Source organism: Dendrobates tinctorius, unplaced genomic scaffold (genome assembly GCF_039654945.1).
Source record: "Dendrobates tinctorius isolate UK_male_01 unplaced genomic scaffold, ASM3965494v1 ptg000003l, whole genome shotgun sequence".
Lineage (NCBI taxonomy): Eukaryota > Metazoa > Chordata > Amphibia > Anura > Dendrobatidae > Dendrobates > Dendrobates tinctorius.
Window position 1 is genome coordinate 85,121,734 of NW_027361671.1, and position 13,271 is coordinate 85,135,004.

Here is a 13,271-nt window from a genome sequence, read left to right on the forward strand (position 1 = left end):
CGGAGATTCTCGGAACGTAACGTTCTGCCCAGCGTAGTAACTTGGCCACTTCTGACATTACTTGTTTGCTGCGCGTGCCCCCCTGATGGTTTATGTACGCCACGGCCGTGGCGTTGTCCGACTGAATACGGACCGGCTTGCCGGAGAGGAGGGGCTGCCAATGAAGAAGGGCCAGGAAAATTGCCCTGATCTCCAAAAGATTGATTGGAAGGAGAGACTCCTGTGGCTTCCAGCGGCCTTGGGCCGCTTTCTGATGGAACACGGCTCCCCATCCTAGAAGGCTCGCATCGGTGGTGATGATTCGCCACTGAGGCGGAAGGAAGGACCTCCCTTGGAGAACTGACGCTGGCCGTAGCCACCAAGTGAGAGACTGCCTCACTCTGAGAGGAAGCCGAATAGGACGGTCCAAGGACCTCGTGGTCTTGTCCCAGGCTGAAAGCAGAAACAGCTGGAGGGGGCGAAGGTGAAACTGCGCAAAGGGCACTGCTTCCATGGAGGCCACCATCTTCCCCAGGACCTTCATGCAGAACCGAATGGGAATGGGAGCAGGCCTCTTGAGAGTTCTGATGCCCTTGGACAGAGTTGTAAATTTTTCCTTTGGAAGAAAAACACGGGCTAGCTCCGTGTCGAATTCCATACCCAGAAAGGTCAGACGCTGGGTGGGGATCAGAATGGACTTCTCCTTGTTGACCAGCCAACCTAGGCGGCTGAGAGTGTCCAGGGTTATCTGAAGGCTCCGGAGACAGTCCTGGCGAGACGAACCCTTGATCAAAAGATCGTCTAGATAAGGGATGATGAGGATCCCTCTGGAGCGAAGGATGGCCATGACGGTCGCCATCACCTTCGTGAAAACCCGGGGCGCTGAAGCTAGGCCGAAAGGGAGAGCTGTGAACTGAAAGTGGTCTCCCTGAAACGCAAATCGAAGATACTTCTGATGTTGCACACATATTGGAATGTGCAGATAGGCATCCCGAATGTCCACCGAGCAGAGAAATTCCCTGGGCTCCATGGAAGCAATCACCGACCGAAGAGACTCCATCCTGAAATGAAGAATCTTCACGTGGCGATTGAGCAATTTGAGGTCCAGAATTGGACGAAGAGAGCCGTCTTTCTTCGGGACTACAAAGAGATTGGAGTAGAACCCGGAAAACCGTTCGTCTGAGGGAACGGGAACAAAGACTCCGGCGGAAAGAAGGGAGGAAATGGCCTGCAGAAAACCCGGAACCTGGGCCCGCTGTCGCGGAGGCCAAGACCGGAAAAACCGTCTGTTCGGGAGTGAAGCAAATTCGATTTTGTAACCGGATGCGACGAGTTCTCTGACCCAAGCGGACAGCAAAGCATCCGCGAAAATGGAAAGTCTGCCGCCCACCCTGTAAGAAATTCCAGGTGGGGGTGACCCGTCACTTAGACGAAAATCTGCCGGAATTGGCTCCTGCAGATCTGGAATATTGTCCTCTAGATCTCCAGCGAGGAGTGGGTTTGTAGGAAGGTTTCCTCTGATCCCGCTCCCTGGTGGCAGGCGGCCGATCCTGTTGAGTGGCTCTCTCCGTGGCAGAGAAGGGACGAAAGGGCCTGAATGGTCGCAACCCCCTTTTGTTGAAGGGACGTTTTGGTCGAGACTGGGGAAGCGAAGTACTTTTACCTCCAGTGGCATCGGAAATTATCTGATCCAGCTTTGCTCCAAAGAGCCTAGAGCCATGGAATGGCAGATTGGTAAGCGACTTTTTCGAAGTAGTGTCCACATTCCATGACTTTAGCCAAAGGACTCGGCGTACAGCTACTATGTTGCTGTTAGCCCTTGCTACGCAGCCGGCCGCGTCCAAGGAGGCGGCCAAAAGGTATTTTCCCGCCTGGTTAATCTGATCTGCAAGATCTGCCAATTCGTCTCGAGGAGCTGACGCTAAGATGCCTCTGCGAAGAATTTTTGCCCAAGCGGAAATGACCTTCGCCACCCAGGCGGATGCGAAAATAGGGCAGAGAGAGGCGCCAGATGCCTCAAAGATAGACCTAGCCAGAGATTCAATCTGCCTGTCAGTAGGATCTTTGAGCGATGCCCCGTCTGGCAGAGAGAGCACCGTTTTAGAGGCTATCCGGGATACTGGAGGATCTACCTCTGGAGCCTTGGACCACTTTGAGAGCAGTTCTGCGTCAAAGGGGTACAGAACGTCCAAATACTTGCGGCCTGAGAAGCGTTGCTCAGGGCGCTCCCAGTGTTTGGATAAGGTAGTATCGAAATCGTTGTGATTGGGAAAGGTTCGGAACGGAGGTCTGGCTCGTCTAAAGAGAACCGAGCTTTCCTGAACCGGAGCCTCATCCTGTTTAAGTTTTAGTGTTTGGAAGATAGCTGTAATAAGACTATCGACCATGTCCCGCGTTTTAGAAACGCTGTTCCCCTCTGAGCTAGCTTCCGAATGAGAATCATCGCCTGACTAAAGGCTGTCATCCGAGGAAGGAGAAGGAGGCCTGGGAGCGGAAGGGCCCTGCGAGCTCGAAGACGAAGTAGACAGAGCCCGCTTCCTAGAAGTCCTTCCCTGTCTGTCTCTCTGAAGGTCGTGGTCAGGTGCGGACGACTCACCCCGAGAGGTGGTCGGGGCAGAGGTGGCTGAGGATAGCTGAGGTAATCGTTCTAAGACCTGGACCAGCGACTGTGATACTTTTGTCAAGTCAGAAACAGACTGTGACATTGTAATGGCCCACTCCGGGGGGAGAGAGGAGGGAAGAGCGCCCTCCGCCCGGGACTCTGTGCGTTCCTGAGATGCTGACATAATGGAAGGACTGCAGGGGGGGCAGAATGGGGACGACTGACCCGATGCCCACTTCTTTTTACAGCGCGCACAGGCGTAATAGGTAGCGGTGGGCCTGAAGCAGAGATCCCCTGAAGGGTTGGGCATAAGTGAATGGCCGCAGAAATTAGGGAATAACTGCCGAGGAGAGCTAATCCCTGTCCCAGAGCCGAGCCTACCGAGATTCTGTGCGAGCAGCAGAAGAAACGCCGAAGTGTCCCCCAAGCAGCGCAGGAAGGTAGTGAAAACCCAGGAAATCCTTGTGCTGGAAGATGGGGGCGGAGCTTAGCGGCTGCGCCGTGATTGGCTAACGGCGACGGAGAGGGCATGGCAGAAAGGGGAGGCTGGCATCTCAAAGAGAAAGAAGCCCTGTGATGGGCTAGAAAAGGCGCGCTGAAAAGAGCGCGCTCAGGAAGGGAGGAGGGAGCAGAGAAATTCCCCTCGCTGAGGGGAAAGTGAAAGTAAAAGTGACGGCGCCGCAGCCCCATGCCTACCCCGACATACCGCGCTCAGGAAGCAATATGACAGCGGTCCCCTGCTTGCGACGCTGCTGCGGTGAGTGAAGGGATCCCCAGAGTCTCCCTGACTAGAAAAGGGGGAGGGAAGGGACGCAAACAGCTGTGTGAGCGCGCGGCAGGCAGAAAGGGCGGGAGATTCAAAAACTGTGGACATGTAATCCCAAGGTCCAACTTCTCCCATGCACTGAAGCCTATGCGGGGCCGGAGGGAACGTACAGGCACTTACCTGACGTCCCTGAAGAGGATGACCACAGGGGCCCACGGGGAAACGGCAGGCCGCTGGGGGGAAGGGAGTCCTCTGTACCCGCATCCTGCAGAAGACGGCTTGAACCACCTGCGATCGCCGTCTTCCTCTCAGCCCTGTCCCGAGAGAGGGGTGAGGAGGGGGATTCGGCAAGGACCAGCCACCTGTCCACAACCCTTATCACCGGAAGGTGATAGGGAAAAGTCCTGCCTGCGGTACTGAGAGTTGCGATGTGGGTGACACCACACTGCTCGCTCAGCCGCATGATATAGGAAATCAGGGTGATAAGTATACCCTGTTTCCCAACGGAAAAAACCTAAAAGATAAAAGAAGAAAGGATTAAAAAGTTCAAACTAAACCCTGAAAGGAAAAATTGGATTAATAACTGCGGATCTGGGGAGATCCCGGTCCGCCTCCTACAGACACTAAGCACAAACTGAGGTGCTTGGTGCCTGTCGGTGGGTGTATACTGCCGGGGAGGAGCTAATTTTCTTGTTTTTGCATAGTGTCAGCCTCCTAGCAGCAGCAGCATACACCCATGGTATTCTGTGTCCCCCAATAAGGCGATAAAGAAAAAAATTTCACCATTTTATCTTTATTTCTTTCTGTTTCTCTTTTTTCCAAAAATAAGACCGATGTTAAACCTTCCTTGATCTCTTTTATCCCTGGGAGTGTTTTAGCTAGCCAGTGTTGCAGAATTAGACGTTTTGTCACCATTGCAATGATGTGAAACAAGTCATGTAGCCGTCCCCCTCGTTTTACCCGTCGTAAAGTGAAACAACCAACACAATGGATCTACTTCTACCCATATCCCACATATCTTCAGATACATATCCTGGACTTTTAACCAGAGTTCTTGTGTCCTGGGACAGGACCACAATCCATGTTCTGTGTCTGTTTTGGGCATTGTACATTTTGGGCAACTTGTCTGCCTATCAGGATTCTGCAGAGTCGGAGGTATATTGAAGCCACATATTGTTTTATGCATTATTCTGGACTATTTCTCCATTGTTCATTGATGATATGCTTTCTTACCAATTCCCAGCCCCGCAGAATCTTATGCTCAAGTTCTTCATCATGTATATGTTTTTCCCATTTGTGAAATATTTTGCCCTTCCCTGAAGGGCTTAATATGTCCCTGATCATCCCATATATTGAGGTGATAGATATTTCTCCAATGTCTTTGGTAACCAAGTCCTCCCATATTTCTGAATCGATTTCCTTCCTCACATCCTGAAGGAGGTCTAATACATAATGCTTTAATTGACTATATATAACATCAAATGAAATCTCGGCAGCTCAGATTTGTCTATCACTTCCAATCCCGTCAACCAGCGGCCTTCTTGTAGATGTAGTAAGTCCCCCAACGTCTGTATACCTTTCCCCAACCACTGTGTATAATTTATTTTCTCTTCCTAATCTAAAGGCAGGAAATGCCCAAGGATTCAGGTGTTTTGACACTCTCCACGACATTTTTAGCTTTTTTCTTACTGCCTTCCATGTGGCAATGGTATCTTTACATATTACCGAATATTTAATGTTTGGCGGTATGTGTGACAGCGGCGTATGTAGCAGCACCATCAGGTCCCACAAACCACAAAATTCCGTTTCCAATTTGTAGTCAGTATATCGCCCCGTTTTTTTTAATCCAGTCTATTATATTCCTCATTAAACACGATAAATTATATCCCCTAATATTTGGCAATCCCACTCCCCCTCCCTCCTTTGTGTGCATTAGAGTTCTTATAGCCAATCTCGCTCTTTTACCCCTCCAGATGAATTTAGAGAAGGCCCTGTTTAATCTGAGAACATCTGCGTGACGATTACATTGGGATAGTTTGCATTGGGTACAGTAATCTTGCAAAGCTTGTCATCTTGATTAGGTGGCAGCGACCCAGCAGCGAGAGGGGTAGATTTCCCCACCTCTCCAACTCCTTCTCTATTTTGTCTATGATAGGCTTATAATTGAGATCATAAATCTGTTTCGGCGTTCTCCCCAAATAAATTCCCAAGTACTTTATAGATGTTGTCGCTTTGGGATACCCATTATATTACTCTCCTGGCCACGTTTTACCTCACTCCTCATGGACAGGATCTCACATTTAGACTTATTTAAACGAAAGCCAGAGAATTTTTCAAACTTTTCAATTTCAAGCAGCAACATAGGGAGATCTTCCTCTGGGTTGTTCATGAACAGAATTATGTCATCTGCAAATAGGGCATTTTTGACTGTCTCATTTCCCACCTTTATCCCTTTGTAGGAACTGCAATCACTTAAATATCTCGACATAGGTTCTATCGCCAAATTAAACAGTAAGGGGGACAGCGGGCACCCCTGCCTCGTTCCCTTTTTCAGCTCGAAGGCATCGGAGAGAAACCCCGGCGTGTATACCCTTGCTTTGGGATTCTGATATAGTACCGCCAAAAATTGTCTAAATGGACCTACCAGATTTATTTTATCCAACATTTGACCCAACCATGGCCACCTCACATTATCAAACGCTTTTTCTGCGTCCAGTGTGACCATAGCTGGATCCTCTCCCTTATCCAAATGCTTCCCTCTAATCTTGTCTAGCAATAACACGGCTTTCCTTATATTAGTAACGGCTGATCTTCCCTTCACAAAACCTGTTTGTTGCTTTGATATCAATCTAGGCAGTATCCTAGCCAGCCTGTCTGCCATTATTTTTGAGAGAAGTTTAATATCTTGATTTATTAATGATATCGGTCTATATCCCGAAGGGTCTTCCAAATCCTTCCCTCCCTTCGGGAGAAGCTTTATGTAGGCCGTATTCATCCCTTCTGACATAGCTTCCCCTTGCAAAATGTGATTATATAAATCTTTAAGCGTGGGAACTATTTTCTCACTCAGCGCCTTATAAAATGAACCATTCCATCGGGCCATAGGGATATCAACTCTACCCAGCCATGTCTCCCCCGCTACATCTTGATGATCCTCATCCTTGTATAACCTAGCATAGAATTTGCCCAGCACTCTGTTTATATCTTTGGGATTAGTCAGTCGTTGTCCTTTTTTATCTCTAATTGCCATTATAGATGTACCCACATAGCTTGCCCTAGTCAAATTAGCCAGTATTCTCCCTGTCACCATACCTACTTAATTCTACCTCTCAGTGATTTCTATATAATTGTTCTTTTTTTCCACCCATTCTTCAAAATATTTTTTGGCCCGCATCCATTTATCTTTATCCTCATCCAGTAGTGAGTTCTTATATTTTGTATAGGTGCTCCCAACTTCACTGCTTGCTGCTAAGTACTGCTCTTATAGTTATTTTTTTATTCTCTGCGTGTAAGCCATGATGTTTCCCCTTATCACTACCTTCGCTGTTTCCCAATATAGTCTAGGGTTAAGTTTGTGCTCCTCATTATACAATGCAAATTCTGTCCACCATTCCCCCATCCGTTTCACAAAATCTTGCTCTTTTGTCATGTTTCCTGGAAATCGCCATAGATAGTCCGTCCCTTTCTGATGTGCATCAGCTAAGTCTAGAGATATAGGACTATGATCAGATATCACCATGTCCTCAATATTGTTATCACACATTTTGTGTAGTATTTTATCTGCCACAAACAAAATGTCTATTCTCGACCATGTCTTGTGTGCATGAGAGTAATGTGAAAATTCCCGATCCATAGGGTGTGACGTTCTCCACACATCTTTCAGCTGCCAATTCGATATCATATCTTCCAAATAACCTTTTTCCCCCTATATCTCTTCCCTTCTCCTGGATTTAATCTTATTAAGCTCCCTTTCCTTAAGCACCTCATTACAATCTCCTCCTATGATTATGTTGTTACCACTATCAGCCAGTATTTTGTTCTGTAAGGACATAAAAAATTTCTTTCGATTTATGTTCGGGGCCTATATATTGTACAGGGTAAAACGTTCATTATTTATCTCTAATTTCGAACGGATTACCCTACCCTCCAGGTCCATTTCTACGGATGAAACTCTGTGTGCCAATGCTTTATGTATAAGTATTAGGGCTCCTGCTTTTCTGTCTACCGAGCTAGAACCATAAACTTCTCCCATCCATAATTTCTTCATTCTAAAAAAGTCTTCTTTATCCAAGTGTGTCTCTTGAAGCAAGGCTATATCTGTTTTCAATCTTTTCAGGTGACGAAGTATCATCATCCTTTTATGTGATGAGCGCAACCCTTTTATATTCCATGTTAACTAATCTAACCATTTTTAATTGCAAAATGGTTTCTTCTGCGAGGACGTGTGAAGCTTCTCCCTCTCAGGTATGGACTGCCAGTCAATGTCATCTCAGTCAGTAATAAATTAATTAGTACAATAGCAGTGGGCTCAAGAACTTTAACTTCCCTCCCTTTTTCCCCCCCTTCTCATCTCACCCTCTCTCAATATAACAACCTCTTTGTTGACTCCTCTTTTTTCCGCCATTATCCAAACCAAAAAAGAAATAATTTCCCGCCCGCCTATTATCCCAAATTTATCATGTTGTACCTATTTTATATCCATTTTCTATCTGAGCCCTGACCCTCATGTAACCTTGAAACTCTTCCGGAACAGGAAGTCTAAGGAACCTTTTTAAACGCTTAGGAAGCCTCTGCAGGTGTTTTTTGTTAATTATTCTAATTTACTGAGATAATGACTTTTGGGTTTTCATTGGCTGTAAGCCATAATCATCAACATTAACAGAAATAAACCCTTGAAATAGATCACACTGTAATAACTATATAATATGAGTTTCACTTTTTGTTGTGAAGAACTGAAATAAATTAACATTTTGATGATATTCTAATTTTGTGAGAAGCAGCTGTATGTGTAAGTACGACAACATGCAGGTAGCTGCAGGATTTCAGCCTGGAATGAGACTGGATTACAGGACTGATATACAATGCAATGTCAGATCTATTTAAAAGTATATCTCCCAATTTTTCCTAGACTGTAATTGAGAGACAATTTTTTTTGTACTGAAGGACAAAAAATAGCATAGAACTGTAAAACAGTTCTAAGGAAATGCTGTGTATAAGAGATACAGTGGCATGTAAAAGTTTGGGCACATGTGGTCAAAATTAAAGTTATTGTGAACAGTTAAGCAAGTTGAACTTCAACCCCTTATCGACCAGGTGTATTTTTGTTTTTTTCATTTTCATTTTTTGCTCCCCTTCTTCCCAGAGCCATAACTTTTTTATTTTTTGGGCAAAATGGCCATGTGAGGACTTGTTGTTTGCAGGATGAGTTGTACTATTGAACGACACCATTGGCTTTACCACGTCATGTAACACAAAACTGGAAAAAAATTCCAAGTGGGGTGAAATTGCAAAAAAAAGTGCAAACCCACATTTCTTTTTTTCCTTGGATGTTATGCTACGTTCACTAAAAGCTAAAATTGACCTGCCATTTTGATTATCCAGGTCATTACGAGTTCATAGACACCAAACAGGTCTAGGTTTTTTTTTTTTATCTAGGTGGTGAAAAAAATTCCAAAGTTTGTAAAAAAAAATAAAATAAAAGTTGCCATTCTCCGAGACCCATAGCGTCTCCATTTTTCGGGATATGGGGATTGGTGAGGGCTTATTTTTTGCGTGCCGATCTGACGTTTTATTGATACCATTATACGATCTTTTTGATCGCCCGTTATTGCATTTTATTGCAGCGACCAAAAAAAGGTAATTCTAGTGTTTTGATTTTTTTATCGCTAAGTTGTTTACCAATTGGATTAATTCTTTTTATATATTGATAGATCGGGCGATCCTGAATGCGGTGATGCCAAATATGTGTACATTAGATTTTTTTTTATTGTTTTATTTTGAATATTTTTAAAAACTTTTTTTTACTTTTTACTTGCTTCAATAGTCTCCATGGGAGACTTGAAGCTGAAGCAGCCCTGCACTAGGTAGTAGAAATGCTCACGTGCTATGAGCGCCGACCAATAGGCGACCCATATAGCGATCCAGCAATGACAAACACAGTGTTCTTCTCTTGACCCCGGGTTGTCATGCCAACCTGTCGGCGACCCGCGGTCATGTGACACGGGCGCCGATGGGAGGAGGTAACGCGCTTCCTGCGCATGCATGTTAAATGCCGCAGAGATTGACAGCGGCATTTAACATGTTAACAGCCGCGGGTGAATCGAGATTTCACCTGCGGCTGTTCCGGGTACATGTCAGCTGATGAGAAGGAAGTGGCATCAGAAGAAAATGTCTCCTGCATCCTCAACATAATATTCATCATCATAAGTATGCAAAAGAACATCTAAACAAGCCTGATACATTTTGGAAAAAAAGTCATGTTGACTGATGAGGTTAAAATAGAACTATTTGGCCACAATGATCATAGGTATGTGCTGTGACAGAGTCACTGGTAATGTAATCAGTGTCATAAAATCCAGAGTGTTATTTCCTCCAGCACAATAAGTGTTGCGTGGGTTAAGTTATGTTTTGGGCTGATTTTTAGGGGGACATTCATAGAGCGGGTGGGAGAGTGTCCCCCCCATATCTCTCCCTACAGAGCTAGCACCACTGTGTGCTGACAGGACCTTGGTGAGGTCACAGTAATGTGATCAGTCACGTGGTTGAGGAGTCACATGGTCTGGGCTTAAATGACTGAAGGAAAGAACTTTCAGTGTTCAGTGTGATCAGCCTGAGGAAGGAGCACTGCAGGAGAGTGCTGCATGGACTAAGTGAACCTGAACCGTGTGTTCTGCCAGCCGCTCACAGAAGGACTGTGTTTGTTCTGCCACCATTTTGTTTTGTTTTCCTGTTTTGCCCAGTGGGCTGTATTTCCTTTACCACACCTGGGTATATGCTGCCTACAATAAACCCAAGGTAGTTCTTAAAGCCGCAGTGTACCTGTGTTTACCTCCGCGTGCAGCCGAGTGAGCCGCTGTACCAAAGGGTGGAGAAAAAAAGGGCACAGAATTTCAGGAAAAGAACATCTCGCCAACCATTAAGCATGGGGGTGGATCAATCATGCTTTGTGCTTGTGTTGCTGTCAATGGCACGGGGAACATTTCACAGGTAGAGGGAAGAAAGGATTCAAGTAAATTTCAACAAATTATTGATGCAAACATAACACCATCTGAAAAAAGCTGAAGTTGAAAAGAGGATGGCTTCTACGAATGGATAATGATTCTAAAATCACGTCAACATCCTCAAAAGGAGCAAACTGAAGGTTTTACAATGGCTCTCACACTCCCCTGATCTGAACATCATTGAAAATCTGTGGCAAGACCTCAGAATAGCAGTGCATACATAACGTATCAGGAATCTCACAGACCTGTAAAAAGACCTTTAAAGGGAATCACCCATCTTCATACGATGTCGTCATCTTCCTTGCTTCGTGTCGTGGCTCCTGCACAGGCGTACTAATCTGCCCTCTTGAGGGCAGAGCAAAGTACTGCAGTGCACAGGCGTTGGGCCTCTCTGACCTTTCCCGGCACCTGCACACTGCAGTACTTTGGTCTGTCTTCAACAGGGCAGATCAGTACGCCTGCGCAGGAGCCACGACACGAAGCAAGGAAGATGACATCGTATGAAGATGGGAGGCACGGACCCGGACCTGCGACATCCATTGGACCGGAACGCGCCAGGTGAGTATAATAAAACTTGTTTTTCTGATCTTTCAGGTTAAGCCCCCATTTCACATAGCGAGATCGCTAGCGAGATCGCTGATGTGTCACTGATTTTGTGACGCAACAGCGATCTCGCTACATGTGACACATAGCGGCGACCGCCCCCCGCGCTGGATATCGCTGATTGTGCTCGAATGTCCTGGGCCATTTTTTCATCGTCGATGTCCCGCTGGCCAGCATGCATCGCTGTGTTTGACGCCGACGAGCGACCTCGTTGGCGACGTAGAACTCAGGGAAGCAGGCTGGAATTGTTCAGAATAGCTGCTGTGTGACAACGCACCAGCGATACTTACCAGGTCGCATCGTTGTCAGGATCGCTGGTGTGTCGTTGAAGAGATCTGCCTGTTTGGCAGCTTACTAGCGACCATGTAGTGACGCACCAGCGATCCCTACCAGGTCGTATTGTTGTCGGGATCGCTGGTGCATCGCTATGTGAAACGGGATCCTTAGATCAGGGGCTTAGATCCGTAGATAAGCCCCGAAAAGCAGTGGCCGCAGCTCATAGCTGAAAAATGAGGTGACAGGTTCCCTTTAAACAAGGATTGAAAGACTTTTGTCTTGCTACAAAAAGTGCTTAGAAAAGTTGTGATACTTTCAAAAGGGGGTGGTACTAGGTACTAACCATGCAGGTTGCACAAACTTTTGCATCAGACCGTTTTCCTTTTTGTTATTTTTAAAATGTAAAACATGAAAATATTTTATTTTTTTTGCCTGAAATACAAAGGAAATGTGCCATCTTTAACTTTAGGGCTTTTAGAGATCATTTCACCTTCAACTTTCCTAACTGTTCACAGTAACAGTAATTTTGATCAGGGGTGTGTAAACTGTTACATGTCACTATATGGAGCCTCAGTTGAACAAGACTAACAAATACTATCTTGGGAATATATTACTTACCAGCCACATGTTTGTATGTAGAACTTTTGTTGTCTTTGGTCAATGAGGAGTCCACAGGGATAAGATCTTCCACTTGATAATTTTGTTCTGTGAACATAGAATCAGACACATAGGAAAACTTATCACAGACAGTGTCTATTCCTAAACATAATGATGGATAATGAATAAACAAGTTGTTAAAATAAAACCTTTTTCCACTATGTTAAAAAAAGAAAAAAATGTTTGAACTTCTCATTAGTTTACAGTAAGCGCCGCTGACACTATTAAATGGGAAATATTTTTTTCCATCAGTTAGTGACTACCTGCAATTAATAAAATGGCACTAAGTTTTAGTCTACAATCATCATTCCTTCATTCATTGCTAATATGCAATTTGCAGGCTGATCCAAATGTCATATTTAGCTCTTGTGGGACCTTCTCTCCCTGAAATACATGCTGTATATGAGCTCTCTGTGTACCCAGGGTGCTGCTATCTGAACTTCATGTCATGTATCAGCACAGCTCTAATGCAGCACTTATTTTCTGTCCTTTCAAAAAGAGTTTACAGCTGTTTCCTTATCATCAAAGGCAGGATTACAATGGCAAGTAAAATCTTTTTACACAGCTGATAACACAGGATCCAGCATTTATAATAAGCAACGTCATAACTCTACCTACTCTCTTCTCTCTTCACAACAATAACCATTGCACATGCTAATTAGATGATTAAAGTGAACCTGTCAGCAGTTTTGGCCGACATAAGATGCGGCCAAAAACTTCATGGCTGAGAGCCATAAAGAAAGCAGGAGAGCGGCATCGCAAGAAGATGAGAGGCGCCGGACCCGCACCTGCAACACCCATCGGACCGGACCGCCCTGAAGGTGAGTATAATAAAACTTAATTTTTATCTTATGTTTCAGGTCGGATTGGGAACTTATTTACAGCATTATAAAAATTCCAAAAGGTGACCCCATTCTAAAAATTGCACCCTTCAAGGTGTTCAATACCACATTCAAGAAGTTTATTAACCCTTCAGGTGGTTCACAGGAACTGAAGCAATGTGGAAGGAAAAAATAATCATTTAACTTTGTTTTCACAAAAATTTTCCTTAGGACCCATTTTTTTTATTTTCATAAAGGTATCAGGAGAAAATGAACCCCAATATTTGTTGTGCAATATCTCCTGAGCAGTGAAATACCCCATATGTGGGGGAAAACCACTGCTTGGA

At 45.1% G+C, this 13,271-nt stretch overlaps 1 protein-coding gene across 5 annotated transcripts in view; it reads right to left on the reverse strand.

Moving 5' to 3' along the window:
- Positions 1 to 13,271, reverse strand: part of LOC141066693 (uncharacterized) — a 169,966-nt gene that overhangs the window by 118,761 nt on the left and 37,934 nt on the right. For all 5 annotated transcript variants that reach the window (XM_073558001.1, XM_073558017.1, XM_073558026.1 and 2 more), the window contains one exon: positions 12,065 to 12,151. In XM_073558001.1, coding sequence (XP_073414102.1) covers positions 12,065 to 12,151 — 87 coding nt within the window. The remainder of the gene's footprint in view (positions 1 to 12,064; positions 12,152 to 13,271) is intronic.